Genomic DNA, 21801 nt, shown 5'->3' on the forward strand with positions numbered 1-21801 from the left:
TTATGAATGTTCTTAAGGGATTGATATGTACAGGGCTTTGTATGTTTAGGTGGGCAATTATATCTTATCAATTGGATCAAAGGTTATTGTGCTGTGTGTTCTTTCTTGTGGTGAATTAAGTTTAAGAGTGTGTGACGGCTGGGACACTAAGCCGCCACAGAGTTGGGATGTGTATTTCAGACAAGATATCTAGCAGATGTCTTGGGGCACTGTGGTTCCAGACCTAGCGGGATAAAAGAAAGCCGTTTTTATAATTTTACAGCAACAGTGTCCATATATTAGTGCATCTTTCAAGCATCAGAGAAGCTTTTTTTTTGCAAAAGGATAGGTTTTTTAAAAAAAGGCATCACAAACTTAAACAAGTATAAACCCATAAAAACCTGAGAATTACAAATAAAAGCTGATAGAACAGAAAGAACAAAACAAATGCACCCTTGTGTTTGATCACTGCCATCTTTGCATAGACTGACAGAAGTCAGGCAGTCTGAATAACACCAGCAGTCGTGACCCATTTTTTTTTTCTTTAGTACATTCTAAATTGGATGTGATCATTCAATTCTGTAATCTCTGTACTTGAGAGGCTGAGGCAAAAGGATTAATAAGAGCTTGAGTTCAGTCTGGGCTACAGAACAAGACCCTGTCTTCAAAATAAAGGAAAAAACAAACTGCAAACAATGAATGAAGGAAAAGAACTTTGTGCATCATAACTCAATTTCTTTCAGGATATAATCTAACCATCATCTGGGATAATGGCATAGTGTATATAATTATATACAGTCTGCTGTGTGCTTAGGTTATCCTGTAACACATCCACTGTTGATTGATACTAACAACTTGATGAAATACTAGTCTAGGCTGGGGGTGTTATGCCCAGGTATTAAAAATAAGACTTTATGTAAGTTATTTAAATATTTTTTAGAAAATTAATAGATTATTGTATTTGAGGTTTACTGTTATAAAATTATAAAATTCATACTTTTCATTTTTGAGTTAGTGATCATCCTTTTCTTAAAACACTATGTATTTATTTATTTATTTATTTTTTTAATTTAGAGAATACTTTATTAGTTTTTGTAATCAAACCCACGTATATAAGACCTTACATATTTAATACAGTGTGTTACCCCTGTACAAATGGAAAAAACTTAAGTTCAACATTTCTAGACCAATATGGCTGTTAATTTCTGTACAGTGCCAACTCAACACAGTAAACGGGGATACTTTTTTCGAAAGTTGACAGCACAGGTAAAGTTTCAAAAAATTCAAATTATATATCTGTATATATATATTTATATTTATATAAAAAGACCAATAATAGCAGTGTGTTATGCATCAACAGCAGCAACAGCTTTTCCAGGTTCTGCAGTCATCTGAACAAAACTGTAGAGACATCCAGCATACTCCATTAAAAAAAAAAAAAAGTAAGAAAAACAAAACCCGAGAAAACAGCACAGTTCTGTTACTCTTGTGGTACCTGGCACCATTTTTTTTTTTTAAATTAGCTTCTCAATCATCATCTGGAAAGAAAACATTCTGAGCAACATCATTAAAAACAGCTCTGATAAAGCACGGTCACTACTACGTATCATAAAGCAGGTACAAGCTATTTTACATCCACAGAGGTATGATACAGTACTGTCCTACATCTATAATACTAGAGGATACAATTTAAAAGGCATTATTTGAGACTTGATTCTACTTTTCCAGCAGAGGGCCCAAAGGATGGTGTGACACAGCTTTGTAAAGAAACATACTCTAGACAGGATTTCCTTTCACTAGTGGCACACTTCTAAGGATTCATTCTCTCCATGAATGTCAGCTAAAACCGTTATTAAAAAAATGAAATATCCCTAGAACAAAACCGTATAACCACCGGATTCACATGAAGATGACCTAGTGGAGACAAGCTGGACCTCACCTTACCAACAAGCTATCAAATCTGTTATGTTAAAACAGTGAGACCTCCAAGGAAGGAGATGCCAAGTAGTGCTTCAAAGCTTCGGACCACAATCAAACACAGCATCCTTTTCAACAGAAGCAGAAGCTCATCTGAATATGCTCAAGGATGCTAACATCAACATTTAATCATCTCCTCACTCATCCAGGAAGAAGGGGAGATCAGTTACTACTATACTTTATTGTGTTCAACCAAATCACCATGTTACAAAAATAGCAAGCTGCCATAATAAAAAATAAGGCTCCTCTATCCAGCACCAGATAGCATCATTTTACTTTCAAGCCTAGAAATTGCACACTTGTATATAAACCAACCGAAGATGAGGATTGAGAGTTCATCTTGGTGGATTTTTCCTTTGATGAATATGAAGTGTCCTTCCTTATCTTTTTTGATGACTTTTAATTGAAAATTGATTTTATTTGATATTAGAATGGCTACTCCAGCTTGCTTCTTCTGACCCTTTGCTTGGAAAGTTGTTTTCCAGCCTTTCACTCTGAGGTAGTGTCTGTCTTTGTCTCTGAGGTGTGTTTCCTGTAGGCAGCAGAATGCAGGGTCCTCATTGCGTATCCAGTTTGTTAATCTATGTCTTTTTATTGGGGAGTTGAGGCCATTGATGTTGAGAGATATTAAGGAATAGTGATTATTGCTTCCTGTTATATTCATATTTGGATGTGAGGTTATGTTTGTGTGCTTTCATTCTCTTTGTTTTGTTGCCAAGATGATTAGTTTCTTGCTTCTTCTAGGGTATAGCTTGCCTCCTTATGTTGGGCTTTACCCTTTATTATCCTTTGTAGTGCTGGATTTGTAGAAAGATATTGTGTAAATTTGGTTTTGTCATGGAATATCTTGGTTTCTCCATCTATGTTAATTGAGAGTTTTGCAGGATACAGTAACCTGGGCTGGCATTTGTGTTCTCTTAGGGTCTGTATGACATCTGTCCAGGATCTTCTGGCCTTCATAGTTTCTGGCGAAAAGTCTGGTGTGATTCTGATAGGTCTGCCTTTATATGTTACTTGACCTTTTTCCCTTACTGCTTTTAATATTCTTTCTTTATTTTGTGCGTTTGGTGTTTTGACTATTATGTGACGGGAGGTGTTTCTTTTCTGGTCCAATCTATTTGGAGTTCTGTAGGCTTCTTGTATGCCTATGGGTATCTCTTTTTTTAGGTTAGGGAAGTTTTCTTCTATGATTTTGTTGAAGATATTTACTGGTCCTTTGAGCTGGGAGTCTTCACTCTCTTCTATACCTATTATCCTTAGGTTTGGTCTTCTCATTGAGTCCTGGATTTCCTGTATGTTTTGGACCAGTAGCTTTTTCCGCTTTACATTATCTTTGACAGTTGAGTCAATGATTTCTATGGAATCTTCTGCTCCCGAGATTCTCTCTTCCATCTCTTGTATTCTGTTGGTGAAGCTTGTATCTACAGCTCCTTGTCTTTTCTTTTGATTTTCTATGCCCAGGGTTGTTTCCATGTGTTCTTTCTTGATTGCTTCTATTTCCATTTTTAATTCCTTCAGCTGTTTGATTGTGTTTTCCTGGAATTCTTTCAGGGATTTTTGTGTCTCCTCTCTATGGGTTTCTACTTGTTTATTTATGTTTTCCTGGAATTCTTTCAGGCATTTTTGCAATTCCTCTCTGTAGGCTTCTACTTGTTCTCTAAGGGAGTTCTCCACGTCTTTCTTGAAGTCCTCCAGCATCATGATCAAATACGATTTTGAAACTAGATCTTGCTCTTCTGGTGTGTTTGGATATTCCATTTTTATTTTGGTGGGAGAATTGGGCTCCAATGATGCCATGTAGTCTTGGTTTCTGTTGCTTGGGTTCCTGCGCTTGCCTCTCGCCATCAGATTATCTCTAGTGTTACTTTGTTCTGCTATTTCTGACCGTGGCTAGACTGTCCTATAAGCCTGTGTGTCAGGAGTGCTGTAGACCTGTTTTCCTGTTTTCTTTCAGCCAGTTATGGCGACAGAGTGTTCTGCTTTCGGGCGTGTAGTTTTTCCTCTCTACAGGTCTTCCACTGTTCCTGTGGGCCTGTGTCTTGAGTTCACCAGGCAGGTTTCTTGCAGGGGAAAAGTTGGTCCTACCTGCGGTTCCAAGGCTCAAGTTTGCTCGTGGGGTACTGCCTAAGTCCTCTCCGCGGCGGCAGCAACTGGGAAGATCTGCGCAGCTCTTTCCGGGAGCCTCCGTGCACCAGGGTTCCAGATGGCGTTTGCTGTTTTCCTCTGGCGTCTGGATGTGCGCAGAGTGCAGTCTCTTCTGGTTTCCCAGGCTTGTCCGCCTCTCTGAACGTTTTGCTCTCCCTCCCACGGGATTTGGGTGCAGAGAACTGTTTATCCGGTTTGTTTCCTTCAGGTTCCGGAGGTGTCTCAGGCGCAGGGGTCCTGCAGCTCCTGGGCCCTCCCCTACGGGAACCCAGAGGCCTTATACAGTTGCCTCTTGGGCCAGGGATGTGGGCAGGGGTGGGCAGTGTTGGTGGTCTCCTCCGCTCTGCAGCCTCAGGAGTGATTTCTTCATTTTTTAAAATGTAGGCATTAGTGCTATGAACTTGCTTGACGGAAAGCTATAAGTTTGGGTATGTTGTGTATCCATTTTCATTCAACTCTAGACTTAATTTGTGTCTTGATCCGTATTTCATTTAGTAGTAAATTTGTTCAGTTTCCATGAGTTTGTAAGCTTTCACCACAAAACCTTTCACCCAAGATTTGTCCTGCCTACAAGATGTGGAGGGATAAAGTGGAGCAGAAACTGAGGGGATGGCCAACAAGTGATTGGCCCAACTTGAGACCTACATCATGGGAGAGCCAACCTCAGATACTAGTAATGATACTCTCTGCTCTGTATGCAGACACGAGCCTAGCATGGCTGTCTTCTGGAACGCTTCGTTCAGAAGCTAATGGAGGTGGATATAATGAACCACAACCAAGTAATAGGTGGAGCTTAGCTAGAGTTGTGGAAGAGTTGGGGGAAGGACTGAGGGAGCTGGAGGGGTCAAGGATACCACAAGAAGACCTACAAAGTAAATTAACCTGCCCTCATGGGGGTTCCCAGAGACTTAACCACCAACCAAAGAGCATGCAGAAGCTGGACCTAGGCACCCTACACATATGTAGGAGATGTACAGCTTGGTCTTCAAGTGGGTCCCCAGTAAATTGAAGCAGTGGTTAAGATTCTGCTGCCCGCTTTTGGATTCCTTTCCTCTACCTGGGCTGCTTTGACTGGCCCCAATGGGAGAGGATTCATTTCATCCTGTTGTGACTTGATGTGCCAGGTTAATGCACAGGTTAATACCCATGAGGGTGCCTCTCTCTCTTTGAGGAAAGAAGCAGGGGGAGTGGGGGGGTGTGGGTTTGAGGGTGGGACTGAGAGGAGGTAGGGAGCTGCAATCAAGGTATAAAATGAATAAATATGTCACATTTATTTATTTATTGCACATGCCGTTTGCAACCCCCCTCACCTCACAGTTCCTCCTTCACATAGCCTTTCCCCCTCTTCTTTACCGTTGAGGAGGGGAAGACACCCTTGGGCACCAATCTACTTGGCACATCAAGTGTCTGCAGCACTAGACATATCCTCTTCCACTGAGGCCAAACAAGGTAGCCTAGTTAGGGGAAGAGGATCCACAGGCAGGCAGCAGAATGAGGGACAGCCCTAATCCGGTTGTTGGAGGTCCAGTATGAAGACCAGGCTGCACATCTGTTACATATGTGTGTATGTGGGGGTGCCTAGGTCCAGCCCATGTTTGCTTTTTGGTTGGTGGTTCAGTCTTTGGGAGAGCCCAAGAGTACAGGTTAGTCGATTCTGTTGTTTCTGTAGAGTCTATTCCCTTAGATACCTCAGTCCTTCCCCTAACTCTTCCACAAGATTCCTAGAGCTCCATCTAATGTTTGGATGTGGATCTGTGCATCTGTGGAGTCTCTAGGCCCTGTCTGCAAGTATAACAGTATCATTAATAGTGTCAGGGATTGGGTCTTGCGCACGGGATGAGTCTCCAGTTGGTTGGCCATTCTGCCTGACTCTTCTCCATCTTTGTCCTGCATTTCTTGTAGGCAGGACAAACTGGGTCAAAGGTTTTGTTGTGGGTGGGTTGCTGTCCTTAACCTTCCACTGGGTGTCCTGCCTGGCTATAGGAAGTGGCCAATTCAGGTTCTGTATTCCCCCACTCCTAGGAGTCTCACTCAGCTAGAGTGACCCTCATAGACTCACTAGAGTCTCCCCCATCCCAGGTCTCTGGCATGCCCTAGAGAAGGTTCCCTGTGGCCATTGCCTACTGCTCATTTCCATTCAATCTCCAGGCCATTTCTCCACAGCTCTCCCCACACTTGATTTATTCTACCCCGCTCCCCTACATATCCCAGTTTTTTAATTTTTAAAAAGTTAAAAAAAAAAAAGAGAGAAGATCTTCTATGTATTCCTTTGGTGATGGGGTCAGAGAGCAGAGAGACCATAGAAGTGCTCTGTTGCTGGGAGGAGTCGGAGGTGAAGGGAGGCTGCAGTTGGTGGTTTGCTAAGAGATAGAGATGAGCCTCGTGAGTAGCTTTGGAGGGGTGGAGGGAGAGATGGAGATCTGCAGTTAGCCTACCTCATTCCCTGGCTAAACCCTGGCCTCGGGTTTCCAGGGAATGCCTGTTGAAGTTGAGGGCTTGGATATATTAAACAATGAGTGTTGGGTAAGGACATTTGGAGGAGAAGACCTGTGTGATCCCCTGGAGATGGGAGCAGGGTGAGGAAAGAGAGGCTGCAGCAGGTGCTTTACTTTAGATCTGAAAGTAATCATGGGATTAGATTTGGAGGAAAGTAGGGTAAGTGAAGATCTGCAGTTAGTCTCTCTGTTGGAGTGGACTACAGGTTCCCAAGGAATCTTTTGTCCTTATTTTAAAACCCTAAAACCTTTTCCCCCGCGCAATCAATCCATTCACAGTTGCTGCTGTATGTGGAGATTGCTTTATGGACTTGTTTTCAGCTGTGTATAACAAGAACTCAAGCATCACAGGAGTTCTAACAACCTCATCATCTCAAGAATATTGAACTTTATGAAACCTAAATTTTTGTTTCTCAGAAGTACTATGAGAGATGTAAAGTGAGGATCCTAACCTGAGGAGAATGCTTGCAACAAATAAGGACAGTGTCATCAATATAAGATGTACTTACTCTGGTGGATAAAGAGGCCAGTAGAAATTGGAAAGATGAGACGGGTCATTAAAAAACGTTAGTATATAGAAAACTGTTAAATTGCTTTCACATCTTTAAACTGACTTTAGAAACTAAGGAGGCTTTGAATGCACAGTGTTCTTTTATATCCCTATGTGAAACTCAGTAATAGTGAAGGGAGTTTCTTTGGTAAAAAGGTTAATTTAAGAAACTTCAAAGTCAAAGTCGAGTTCTGGTCTTTTTTTTTTATTTTCTTGCATTAGCAGTTTTTTGAGTATGGCATGATTTACTATGGCATCATAGAAAGACAGCATTAGAGAGTGTACGTGGCAGGGTAAAATTAAACACATGCTCACAATCAAATTAATGTATCTCATCTGTCTTCAACTAATAACAATCTGTCATGTTATCTATCTGAGTAGGGGCATAAACAGTTTATTTTGTGTTTGGAGTAACTTCCTGGAGGTAGTTAATGTGACAAGTAGTTTGTTTGAATTGAGTATAACCAGATCAACACTGTAGATGTTTCCTTGATACCCTAAAAATTACAGTGAAAATCTACACAAGTGTTGTATTTATATTTTGCTTTTACTTCTTTAAGTTCAGTGTGGCAGCTTTTATAATCATTTCACAGAGAATATTGTTGCTGTTGTTATCTGTGGTATGAGTCAGAGCAAAAATAGTTGATATTTTGGATGCTGTCTTCTTTGACAGGCACTGGACATTAACAGTGTAACTAATAAGCATCAGGTACTTTCACTTTTTTACAAAGCATAGTTTCTGATTTGAATGAAAAAAGTCATTAATTGTAGACTGTATTATGATTGGATGTTGGAATAGAAGTATACTGCTGATTTTAAGGCCAGCATAAAGATAAGGTTTGCTGTAAACTGTTTCAAATTTTAAAATTGAGTATCATTTAATCTTCTCATCAGCTCTGATTACATTTTTTTTACAACTAGGTTTTAAAAATCTATTGTCTATTTATTGCTTTGACCACAATGATCAGTAACTGTGTGTATAGTTGCTGTGGAATCTTGAATAAGGTGAATGAAATACAGTTCTCTTTCAGCCTCCTGACTTGTCTGATTTTATACATTTTAGTAACTTATTTTAATCCTTTCGGCCGAGCTGGAGAGATGGCTCAGAGGTTAAGAGCACTGGCTGCTCTTTCAGAGGTCCTGAGTTCAATTCCCAGCAACCACAGGGTGGCTCACAACCCTCTGTAATGGGATCCGATGCCCTCTTCTGGTGACAATGACAGTATAATCCTTTCGGCCTCCGATCAAGGAGGAAGGTCTCCACAGCTCCATGGCTGTCTCATATACTGAGCTGCCTCGCTCTTTCCTCTCTTTATGATGTTGTCTATCTGGTCACCTTTTGCCTCTTCATTTTGGATTATGATAATTGTAATATCCTTATTTGTTAATTTGGGTAGGTATTGAGGGCAGAGTCTCCACATGAAGCACAGGTTACCATCTTTACACTATATAGCTCAGGCTGGCCTTAAACTCATGATCTTCCTGCTACAGCTTTCTAGGTACTGGGTTCTCAGATGTGTACCACCATCTCAGAAGACTCATTTATTTGCATGTTAGCTTGTTTATCACTCTTTTCTCTCTCACAGTCATGAAAGGTAATGTTTATAGTGTTCGCTTAGTTCTTTTTTTTTAATAACTTATTTTTTTATTCACTTTACATCCAGATCACAGCTGCCCCCCCACCTCCCTGTCCCGCTTTGCAGATCTCTCCCCCTTGACCCTTTTCCCTTCTCTTGCAAGGAGAGCAGGATTCTGTTGGTTCAAATTTCTCCTGGAGAAACTTTAGCCTTCAAACTAAAAACTCAGTATGATTTTCAATGAAGTCTTTTATGAAATGAGAAAGCATTTTCAGGTGATAATCAATTGTTAGTATTATGCAAGCATGCTAGACTTCTAAGGTTTTACAAGTTGGCTAGATCTCTTTCTCAGAAAATCAGTTTACATTTTTAAAATAGTTTTCTCTGCTGACTCAAAGAGCTTAATTACCTTTTAAGTCATGTGACTATATTTGTCATATAATTTGATGTCATTAAATAAACTTTTAGAGGGTTATAGTGCTGTGCACAAGAAACTGTTGAGTAAAGGATTTCACTTAAAAAAGCAGTGTTAGATACAAATTCTATACTGTGCTTTAAAGTCCAGGAAATATAATCCTCAAAGTCCGTATTGTTAACAGTTTGGAAAGCAGCTGCATCTTTGTGAAAGTAAACTGTAGTGTGAAGAAATTAATGTCACTATATAATATAAAAGATTTCAGAATTGTTCTAATCATTAAATTATCTTGTAAGTAATTAAACTGTTTCCAGCCAAATATACTTGTGTTTGTACGTCCTGTCTTTAATTAGTACTGTCTTTAATTAGTGCTTAAATGCAGTACACTGAGCAGATGTGTTTTGAATTTGTCATGGTGTGAGAATTTATATAGGCAATGCTGTCGTATAGTAACACATATTTCTGAGCACTTACTCGCCAGTCTTTGTTCACTATCTAATTCTGGCTAATTCTGAAAGAATGATGTATTAAATAGGTATATTCACTATTCATAGTTTATAAATGTAGAAGCTGAAGCACAAAGAAGTTGAAAAATTGCCCAATATTATACAGTGGGAAATGATACTAGAAAATAAGTTTTAAACATGTTAAATATACTTTTTTGATTCTAATATTGAGTTTTGTTCTCTCTTTAACATTTTTCTAGTTGACTTGGAGCATATGCGAACAGTAAAACCTGATAAACACTTACGATTTTGCCAGGAAAATGGTTTTAGTAGCCACTTTGTTTCAGCCAAGACGGGAGACTCTGTAAGTAAAGCAGTGGATTGTGTTGTGAGCGATGCTTTGTCTTTCTAATGTTCCTGAGAAGGACACTTCTACTTGTTCTTTCTTTTTTTTTTTTTTTTATTTTGTATTACTTTTTTTTTTTTTTTACAGTCCAGTCATTACCTCCCTCCTGGTCTGCCCTCCCACAGTTCCTCATCCCATTCCTCCTCCCCATCTCCAAGAGGATGTCCCCTTTCTCCCAAGAAGAGCACTTCTACTTCTTTCTTTCTTTTTTTAAAGTACTTTTATTTTCTTACAGTCTAATTGCTCCCCCACTCCAGGTCTGCTCTCCCACAGTTCCTCATCTCCTTCCCCACCCCACCCCCATTTCCAAGAGGATGTACCCCTTCCCTTCCCCCCCACAAGAAGTACAGTTCTATTTCTTAACAAGGAACACAGTGATGCCTTTGGAGGGAAGGCATAGATAGAATATATGAGAATGCTTATTTTGGTTAGTAAATTTTATAGTTGATTTAACAAGAATCATGAATCACTCAAGTCACCCATAATTCTGCCCTTTAGGGATGCCCACTCAGACCCTCAGAGGATTCTCCTGTGTTCTTTCACTGAAGCCCTCACTGTGCTTATCCTGTGCTTTCTTTGGGGCAGGCAGGTGTGCCTGAGTCTGGTTGTCTCTTGTGTAGGTGCATCTTCTAGAGCTCCTATCACGGGGCCCCCTCTGCATAGATGTTGAGTGGTAGAGATACGGTTTGTGAGCCCAAGTAATGATATCAGGCCTATTTTAACTTAAACACTAAGATTATGGTTAGTGGTTTTATATTGTATTTCTTTTATTTACCGTTTTATCTGTAAAAATTTCCCATGTCTTTTATTGTTATAATTGTTCTTGGACATGTAGGCTTTTTTTCTAAATTTCAAATTTAAGTTTTATTATGAAACTTTAGTAACTTTTAATGCTTTATTTCCTTTAGATAGATTCTTTGACTGGGGATTGAAACATGTTACCAGATGTTCACCAGAAAGATGAAATTACCTATTCTTTTCCTAGTATTGTAAGATTACTATTTCACTGGCCCTTGTAATACTAAGGACTTAATTATTTTTAACTTTTGCCCAGTGGTAGGGCAGTACAAATAACACAACGATTTCCAACAATTAAAACCTTACAAATTTTGAATTTCTTTCATGAGAGTCAAGGTTGAAATTATTAAAATTTTCTAACTATTCATTTTCTATTTAACCACTTATATGTTTTATTGGTTAAACAATACTATGTCCACATTCATATTAGAGACAATAACTGATGGTTATGAATCTTGTAACTATTTGTCCCTGTCTAATTTCTTGTTCATTTGTTTGTTTGTTTTTTGAGACAGGATTTTTCTTTATAGCTCTGGCTGTTCTGGGATTTGCTCTGTAGATCAGGCTGCACTTGAACTCAGAGATCCACCTGCCTCTGCCTCCCAAGTGCTGCCGTTAAAGACATCAATCAGCATACCTGGCTGCTGTCCAGTGTTTTAACTTAGGTTTTTTTATCCTTTCATTTGGTGCTAGGGCTAGAACCTTGCTTATGGCTGTTACTTTTTTTAAAGTAATAATTGTTTAAAGATTTATTTGTTTTTATTTATGTGTATGTGCTTGTTTGTGTTAGTTCTTTTTATGTGCCCCACATGAGTGCAGGACCCCTCGGAGGCTAGAAGGGGGCATGGGATCCTCTGGAACTGGAGTTAAAAGTGGTTTGTAAGCCACCATGTGGGTGCTGGGAAATACCCTTGAGTCCTCTGGAGGAGCAGTAATTACTCTTAACTTCTGAGCCCTCTTTTCAGTCCCCTAGAAATAATTAAGTTAGGAAACTGTGACTGATATTTAGTAAGTGATCCTCAGGTGAATTCGACTAGAAACCTGGTAGGATAGTTATAGAGCAAAAGCAAGTTATACAGCAGAAATGATTAGGGCTAAAGCTCCAGGGATTATAGAGGACCTGGCAAAAGCCAGCTACATACTAAAGGATGTTTATAGAAATGTTCAAAACGTGTGGCTGTAATGGACTCTATCATTCCTTTACCCGAACAGATAAAACACAATAAATAGGACCAAGTTGTTTTACTTAGAGAATAATGGAGAGTTTGGACATTGATAAGAGAACCAACAGTGTTAATGGTTTGGAAAGCAAGACCTGTTAAAACAGACTAAAGCCAGCTCAGGAGATCAGCATAGAACAGATAGAGAGTCAAACACCAGAGCCAAAAGGATACATGAACTTACTTCATTTTCTTCAGGAATTGTGGGAGCTTATTATGGTATTAGATGTGCTGATGTGCTCTTTACATTTGTCATTGTAATTGTTATGCTAAATCCCTTAAATGAGGCTGGAGGGATGGCTCAGCTGCTAAGAATACTGCGGCTCTTGCAGAGGACCTTAGTTTGGTTCCCAACATCCACATGGTATCTTACAGCCATCTGTAAATTCCATTTCTAGGGGATCTGACACCTCTTCCGACCTCCACAGACACCAGGTACACATGTGATGTACATAAGTACATGAAGGTAGAAAACTCAAACTCATAAAATAAAAGCACATCTTTAAAATGTTTTTATTAATAAATGCATGTTTAGACTAACTCAATGAATTGCTTGGATTTTCAAATTGTGGTTTAATTCTTTAAAAATTATTTCATTTCATGTGTTGCCATATTTGACAAATGGAGCCATTTTTGGAATACTTGCTGTTTATGCTTCTTTAGAAAGTTCAGTGTATTTGAAGGTACTGAAACATGCCTGTTTTAAATCATTTAAACCTATTTTTGTTATGTAGGTCTTCCTGTGTTTTCAGAAAGTTGCGGCAGAAATCCTGGGAATCAAGTTAAACAAAGCAGAAATAGAACAGTCACAGGTGATTATCTTAAAATTTATATTTTAAAAAGTAATGAATTTCTTATGATGATTTTTATTCATCGATTCTTCCACATTTATTCTATGTACATGTCACTCAAAGCCTTGGAAATAGATTTCATGTATAAATGAGTGTTTATTGCTGAAGATGGAAAATTAATTTTTACAAAATAATGATAGCCTTGCAATTTTGTCCCTTTTGTTTGAAAAAAAAAAGAATAAAATTTTGTCAGTTCTTAGTTAATTGATTAAGGTTCAGAGAATCCTGTTTTGTGTTTCCTTTTTTTTTTTTTTTTCATTAGAGGACCTGACTGGCCTCTGGTGGCTGCCCCTACCTTGACCTCTGAAGTGTGGGGTTAAAGACCCTGCTTGTACTTCAAACTTCTTTAGGGTTATCTGTTCTTTAAAAGACATGCAATGATATTATTTCTTTATATAATTTTGTTACTTTAATAGCATTACTTACTGAAGATTTCTGTGCTCTTTGATTATTTCTAGACGATCTTATAAGTAAATCAAATATCAGCAGTTCAGAGCTTAAAAATGCAATTGTAGTTGCTCTATAAGTCACACATTTAATAAAACTTTGAGCAAGAGTAATAAGATTAGAAGCATCAAACTAATGTATTTCCTAGATACTTCTATCCACCTTCTTGCAACTAAAAATAGTTATCTTTTTACATCTTTTAGTATTTACTTGACTATTCTGCAAATTAGTTCTGCGATGTACTCTTATTACTGTGCCTGTCAAATATGTGTTATAGCAATTTGAGCTAGCTTGCTTTTCTGTATAGCCTCTCTGTTATGTATATATTGCAAGATATTTTATATATAAATAATATGCATATGAAAGAAAGTGTAGTATTTCTCTTTGTGACTCTGCCTTACTCCTCCTAACGTATCCATCCCCAGTACTATCTGCTTTCCTGTAAATGGCATACTCATTTCCTTTTGGCCGAACTGGACTACAGTGTATATTTGCATCCCATCTCTATGTGCTCACTCACTGCTTGACACCTACGCTGAGTCCAAGTCCTGCCTGTTGTGAACAGTCTGCAAACATGGGCGTGCAGAGATCTGTGCAATATCCTGACTTAGAATCTTTTGCATGTATGTAATGAGTGATATAGCTGGGTCATATAGTAGGTTCTGTTTCAGTTATTGGATTGATTTTCATAGTGTCTTCTCTAGTTTCCATTCCCATCAGCAGTTTACAGAGGTCCATTCACATCTTTGCCAGATGATTTTTTTTTTTTTTTTTTTTTTTTTTTTTTTTTTTTAGCCAATAGCCCTTCTGACTGGTATGGGAAGGAATTTCAGTGTAGTTTTGTTGCTTTTTTTCCTGACGGTTAATGGTGTTGAAAATGTTTTCATGTATTTACTGATCATTTGTACTTCTGTATATACTTCTGTATGTCTAATTCCATAGGAAGAGTGTTGTGAATAGTGCTGTAGTAAACATGGATGTGCAGGGATCTTTATAATATGTTGCCTTAGGAACTAAAGAAAAGCTGACTACGGTACGTCTTTTTTAGTTCTCTAATGAAAAGATTCCCTGCACTGATTTTCACACTGTTTGGCATAACTATTATTTTATATTTAAACCAACAGTGCATGGGTTCACAGATTCCACCCCCATCCCATGCTTACCAGAATTTACTGTCTTGTATTTTCTTTCTTTTCTTTTAATTGGATTTTTTAAATTTACATTTCAAATGTTATCCCCTTTCCTGGTTTCCCTCCATAAACCCCCTATCCCAACCTTCCCCTTCTTCTTGAGGGTGTTTCCCCGCCTATCCACCCACCCCTTCCTGCCTCCCTGCCCTGACATTCCCTTATACTGGGGATCGAGCTTTGGCAGGACCAAAGGGTTTCTCCTCCCATTGGTGCCCAACAAGGCCATCCTCTGCTACATAGCAGCTGGAGCCATGGGTCTGTCCATGTGTGCTCTTTGAGCAGTGGTTTAGTCCCTGGGAGCTCTGGTTGGTTGGTATTGTTGTTCTTATGGGGTTGCAAACTGTCTTCTATTTTCTTAATGGTAGCCATATTGACTGTAGTGAGATGATAGAATCTTTTGATTTTTTCTTGTTTGTTTGTTTCAAGTCAGGATTTCTTTGTGTAGCCCTGACCACCTGGACTGGCTCTGTAGACCAGGCTGGCTTTGATCCTCATACCTCTGCCTTCTGAGCACTGGGATTAAAGGCATGTGCCACTACCAACCAGTAAGATAGAATCTTAATATAGTTTTGACTTGCATTTGATGACTAAGGATGTTGACCATTTTTTTCATGTTAATTTTACTTTTTACTGATAAATTTTACCCATTTACTGATTAGATTGTTTGGCGTTTCTTGTTTTTCTTTTTTCTTTTTTTTTTTCAGTGTGTCATAGATAAAAATCCCTACTAGATGTGTAGTTAGATAGCAAAGCTCTGCTCCCATATGTGGACTGTCACGTCCCTTCGGTGTTTCACTTACTATGTACAAGCCGTTTGATATTCTTGCTGTTTTTCCCAAGTCCTTTGCAGAAAGTCTTTGCCTCTGTCTGCATCTTAAAGTGTCTTCTCTGTTTTTCACTTACATTTTAAAAGATCCACATTAAGGTCTTTGATCCATCTTGAAATGATTTTGTGGAGGATATCTTGTCTAGGATAAGGATATAATTTCATTCTTTTACTTGTGGTTATTCAGTTTCACCAGCACCATTTGTTGACTAGGCAATATTTTAATTCATTCATCTGTAGGTGAATTTAAGGAGCTACAAGCTCTTACTTTGTGTTTGTCAGAAATTTGTGTATGTTGGAAGTTTCATTATCACATCTTATAGAACGTTGAGTTGGTACCTTTTTCAGTTCATTGATTAGTTTCACAGTCAGTATTTCTCAGAGGAAACTATTTAAAAACTTCATTCCAGAAATTCCAGGTCAAAACAACAATCACACTATACTATACGTGTATGTGTGTATGTATGTGTGTGTGTGTATATATATATATATATGTGTGTGTGTGTGTGTATGTACTTTTGTATGTGTGTATATATACTTTTGTATTTAACACGTTTTTGTCATGTTGATGCCTTTAAGTATTTCATATTATTTTATGAAGATGTGTCAGAGTCACCAGCCAAAGACAGCTTGATGCTATAGTAATTTGGTTTGTGTCATAAATATTTATAATGAGGTTTCTGTTTTTCTTCTATGTACTGAGTATTTACACTCCACTATTTTAGTTCTAACCTAGATTGCTTCCATTTGGGAGTCTAATAAAATCAATTGAGTTATCAGCACATTCTGTAAGCTTTGCAAGAAGAAAATGGGAGAAAGGAGATTTTTTTTGGATATAGCAAACCTTTTTTTGTGGACTGTACAATGTCAAAGGACCACAGAGCAATCTAAGCACAAAGAGGAATAAGCTTCACAACAGAGCAGGCAGATATTTCAATCGCCATGCAAAAAGCATTTCAGCTTTTACATTTAGATTATAGTTTGATTTGCATTGTTTATTCTCCCTCTCCATCCTCACTAACCACTCCCTTCCTCGGAGCAGATTTCCCCCATCACAATGTAAAAATTGGGTCCAGTTTAGTTTCTCAGATTGCTCAGAGTGATAGTTAAAGCTCTGGGAGAGGAATTAAATTTCCCTGAGGCATTTCTAGCATGTCTAGCATTCAGTTCTTCACGCGCACAGTAGTCAATCTGTGAAAAGAGCACAGGTTCCCATGCTAATTTCCTTCAGCCTGAGACCTTTGCCATGTACACTTAGGCTCTCAGGACAAGATTTAAGCCTCCACAGTTTTACACATTAGTTAATAAACCATGAATTCATGTAGCTTGATTTAGACATGTATTAGTTTCTTCAAAACAAAAATCACTGTGATGTCTGAGATGTATAGGCATGCTAAAATGTATATTCTTTATTATAAGAACTATGACCCTGCAAATGGTAGGGTGTTCTAGATTTTTGTTGAGAGTTAAACTATACAGATAGCACAAGCCTTTACTTTAAGGAGACCTTACAGAGTTCAGAGTTGTCTTTTCTAAATATTGCTCTTCTGAAGCCATTGTAATGCTCACCTTCATCGAAGGAGGGACTTCTCATGTTATTTGTCTTACCCTAACCCTCACACACTAAACATTGCTGACCGTATTTTCCCAAATATCCTTTTTAAAATTCATCCTTTAAATGTAAATAAATCTTTTCAAATACTTTAATCCCAGCACACCTGCATTTGAGGCCAACCTAGTCTTTATGGCAAGGTCCAGATCTGCTTGGGCTATAGTGAGATCAGATTTCACTTAAAAAACAAACCATGAGATTGAATCTCAGTTAACAAACAAGCAAACATCGAGCCCTCAGATACAATCTAACTAAGCAGTTTCAGGTTTGAAAACATGGCACATAGTTTCATGTGCAGCAGTCAAGACTCCAAGGACAAATTTGTCTTGTGGATTATTTGTTAATTTGACAAAATGAATGGTGAGAGCTGGTCATTTGCATTAGATGGTACTTTGATCCCAGTGTTATGCACACAGCTCAGTAACCTGGCTATGTTTATAAAGAGTGCTTAAAACAATGCTTTGCTTGATGAATGGCTTATTTCTTCACACCATTATTATGGTGGTGAAAATCCCGTTTCATCATTGTAACCTGTAGTTTGGTATGAAACAGTGCTGTTAGGGAGTTAGATTGCGGCACACCTTTTATTGATATACCCTGCTTCCGTCTCATGGTTCAGTTAGCAATGCTTCTGTGGAGGTACCAAGCCAGGTGTCTGGTAAGTGAAGAATCTTGTCCAGAATTAATACTACCCACTAGAGAACTTATGTAGAATTCAGCTAACCGCCCACATTTATACACTACAGAATCCTATTCATTTACTCTCAGTGTTTATCAAATCTATATTAAGAAATGTCTTCATAGATAGTTACTCATGTTGAGGTGTTTTCATTTTAGAAAATAAATATATGCTGTTAGGAAAGGAGAGCTTCAGAAGTCAGATCTGCGCAGTCATGCAGAGAGTACTCCTTGCTTCAGATCCACAGATGGGAGGAGCTTGTTACTTTTCTTTTTTCTTTTTTTTTTTTTAAGATTTATTTATTATATATGAGTACACTGTAGCTGTCTTCAGACACACCAGAAGAGGGCATCAGATCTCATTACAGATGGTTATGAGCCACCATGTGGTTGCTGGGAATTGAACTCAGGACCTCTGGAAGAGCAGTCAGGGCTCTTAACCACTGAGCCATCTCTCCAGCCCTTGTTTCTTTTCTATACATGGTTATCCCACAGAGTCCTATCCCCAAGGAGAGAACAACTAATGTGTAGCAATGTGGTTTTGTTTATTTAGAAAAATTCTTGAAAGCAAACAGCTATTGTGCCTTAATATTGTATCTCGTGATTCTTTTTACATGACTCACAATTGTATTTGAAGTGATTTCTATATGAAATTTGGAAATATGGAGGTAGGTAGTAGTTAGGGGGATGGGAAGTAATCAGCAGCAGAAGCACTAGGGAAGTAAAAATTACAAATATGTAAACTGTACAGGGTATGTGCTACTCTGATTGCTGAAACAATAGGCTTTTATCCTCCCACCTGTCCCCACAGCATCCCACTCACTAGTGAAATACTTAACTTGTGCGACAACTGGTTTTATTCTTGGCCCATTAGCTCTATAGTAAATCTTTCAGGTGGTTTAGTCATGCACACCTAGCCCAGAGTGACTGACGTAGTAGATCATCAGCAATGCTTGTCACAGAAAATGAACAAATACTTCCACAGTCCTCTGCACTGCTGAGAAGTTAGTTATCTATTTCAGTGGCTGGACAGAATTATGAACAATGTGTATTGGCTCTCTTTTCCTTCCTTTTATGTGTGAACATTCTGCTGGTTCTTTTGTGACATGTTTGAACTCATGTGTTAATTTTTCTTTTTCTTCTTTGGTGTTTCCTTCTATTGTCAGTCATAAACATGCTTTTCATTTTGTCTTTCTCTTTCTCTTTTCCTTTCTCCTTCATCTTGTTTATGTTGTACGGAATTGACAGCGTATTGTCAGGGCAGACATAGTCAAGTACCCGGAAGAAGATAATCAACACCCCAACTCTGCTCAGAGTAGAGTCTGTTCAGTACAGTAGTGCAGGTACTTATGGGTGCATTATTGCCAACTGGGGAGGGGGCGAGGGCTAGCTATATTATCTTGTTTTCCTATGAAGGAACATTATTAATTAAAATGAATAAGTCTTGGTTTAGAACTTTGAAAAATTGGTCTTTCACCAGGAAAATTATAAATTAAACAAGAAATTGAGAACAAATTAAAATATTTCAGTTACTTTCAATTATGTTTATCTTTAACATGTTTATTACAAATGTAGTGCAGAGGATTGAAGCAGTTATTTCATCAGCAATTACTTACCATTTCCCTCCTGAAATTGATGGTAATTGAAAGGTTATTTTAAATTACTTTAAAGAAAGGCTTGAATTGCCCTTCTCTCTCAGTCTTTGTGCATGGACTTAGTAAAAGCTAAAAGCAAAAGATGGTTTGTTTTCATTTCAGTTATTGCTTAGAGATGGATATTAGACATTTTGCTTAATTCCTTGGTTTAGACTAATCATAAGATGGAAAGAAGTGTGAAGGTATCTTTTGATTTAAGTTGATTTATAGGCATGGATATGAGCTGACTTTTAAATTCCTCATCATGTCATGTTTTATTAGAGTCATTATGCATTACCCATAGTGAACTATTTGAAGTATTTTGAGAGGAATGTTTTGAAAACTGGAAACATTTTTAACAGTGGAGTTTCTTAGGACTTTTCTGTTTCCTATGTAAGTCCTTTAAAACACACTTCTTTTTCTAATTCACAAAGTTATGGCCAAGTGTAATGACCATGAGAAGACTAAAAAATAATGAAAATCTTAAAAATGGTGACGTCTTATCTGTCAACTAAATATGCATGAATGATTTTAACTTGTACTAAAATTATAACCAGGGTTTAAATCTTCATATTGCTCTGTGAGTTTTTAATAAAACTTGTGATAATGTCAGTAAGTATTAAATTTTGTAAATTCTCCACAAAAAAGGGAAGGCAATCAAGAAAATCCCAAACATGACTATTTATTAATTCTGGTCAATTGTTTTTAATACCAACTCTTGTTCCGTCTGTGATGTTTGTTATTAGACGTTCACCAGAGCTCAGAAAGCAACTGAGGCTCAGGGGACTTTTCTGATGTCTTGATAATAACTCTTTTCTTTTATGGCAGAGAGTGGTGAAGGCAGATATTGTAAACTACAACCAGGAGCCCATGTCAAGAACTGTTAATCCACCTCGGAGCTCCATGTGTGCAGTTCAGTGAGCACACACTGTATTGATAGTTCTGGCTGCTCTTCCCTGGATTGGGCCCAAGCTGCCTAGGAACATGTTTTATCAGTGACTGTCTCTGTAGTCAGCTCACACTTCCTCCTGCTCTGCTCCTTCATCCCTTAGTCGCCTCAGAGTATCGGGCAGCTCCCTGGACAGGAAGGAATTCAGATTTGGAACCACATGTTTTGAAATCTGAATGGAAAGTCCATTCTCTGGATTGAGACTGCCTCCTCGCTCCAGAAGAACCATGTTGCTTCTTTATCTCTTCTTTTTTCCCAGATTTAAAAAATTTAAACAGATATGAAGATGCTCCACGCTTTGATCATCATTTTCTATTTGAACTTGTATATGTGAACGTGTACTTGAGAGCACTGATGGTGGAAGTTATCAAGAAGGTGTTCCTTTGCTGGCTATTAAGAGTAAACTATACAAAGCTGCATCTGATTGAAAGTGCTTCAAATGAGGCTGCAATAGAAATATTTTTTCATTTTTAAAAGGAGCCTAATGTGTTTATATTGTAGTTTATAACTCACAAGTACTGAGTATTTGATATTGTATTTTTATTACTGTATCATGGTCATTGCATATTTTATCATATTTGGCTTAGATGGCTTTATGAATTTTGATAAATGGTTCAGCTGATCCTCCACATGGAATTTCTCCTACAGGCTGTATGAGAGTGCTTCCAGATGAGTCATGATATCCTTGGATCATTGTGGATCGATCACACTGTACCTGATGTTCTGATGTTTTTCTCACATAAATAAATTTATTTAAATTACGTTCTCTGGAATTTTCATTCATTAATTTTTCCTTTTTGTTACAGAAAAGCAGAGTAGATTTGAACACATGGCTAGAAATCCTGTGAAGTCTGGTGTGCCGCCAGTTTCTTAGGAGTTCCTAGGCATTCTGTTTGTTTGTTTATAGTTGAGCCTGTAGCCTGCCATTTCTGGGCCTCTATCCGCCCTGGCCCATTTTCTGCCTAGCTCATGCCACTCTTGGTTCTGTGCACATAAAACTGTGAAGTCATTCTTATCCATTAGCTGATACTCTACCTTCTGTCCCAGCTGCACACACACGGCCAGGAATTCTCCCTTCTTGTCTTCTCCTCTCCCATTCCCCTTTCTTTCTCTCTCCCTTCTCCCACAGTGTCTGCTTCCTGTTCTGTCTTGGTCATACTTGTGCTATGTTTTGTGCAAAGGAGCAGTGCTCAGCACTTACTTGTTACTAAAGTAGGAATGACCCCCCATACAGCCTCTCAGTCTACACATACATGAAGTTATTCTCAGCTCCATGAAATGAGTTTCAGTACCTCTAGGATACTTTCTTCCCCTTCTTGTCCTGCAGTACAAGGCACAACTTTTCTCTGTGAGCCTTCTATTATTTTTTAGAAGCCATGAGAACACACATGGAGGACAATGTCTGGTGTGTTTTCTCTCATGGCCATCAATATAAGCAATCTCTGGGGAACTGCTACAAGTGTGTGGCAAAATTTGTACACTCAGGTTTAAAGCTGTTAGAGATTTTAGAAAAGTTCATGTCCTGTAGTCTAAGGAAACTGAACTGAACTGATGATCCCAAGATGTTGGGCTATGAGAGTTAGACATAACTCATAATGGTGGTACA

At 38.3% G+C, this 21801-nt stretch overlaps 1 protein-coding gene across 12 annotated transcripts in view; it reads left to right on the forward strand.

Annotated features, from left to right (window-relative positions):
- The window catches only part of Rab28 (RAB28, member RAS oncogene family), a 76982-nt gene extending 56026 nt beyond the window's left edge, over positions 1–20956 (forward strand). For 2 of the 12 annotated variants that reach the window (XM_008770195.3, XM_063272805.1), the window contains exons 5-8: positions 9845–9948; positions 12743–12820; positions 18861–18955; positions 20075–20211. In XM_008770195.3, coding sequence (XP_008768417.1) covers positions 9845–9948; positions 12743–12820; positions 18861–18950 — 272 coding nt within the window. In that variant the 3' untranslated portion in view covers positions 18951–18955; positions 20075–20211. 12 annotated transcript variants of the gene reach the window in all.
- The last annotated feature ends 845 nt before the right edge of the window (positions 20957–21801 follow it).

This window comes from Rattus norvegicus, chromosome 14 (assembly GCF_036323735.1).
Source record: "Rattus norvegicus strain BN/NHsdMcwi chromosome 14, GRCr8, whole genome shotgun sequence".
NCBI classification, from domain to species: Eukaryota; Metazoa; Chordata; class Mammalia; order Rodentia; family Muridae; genus Rattus; species Rattus norvegicus.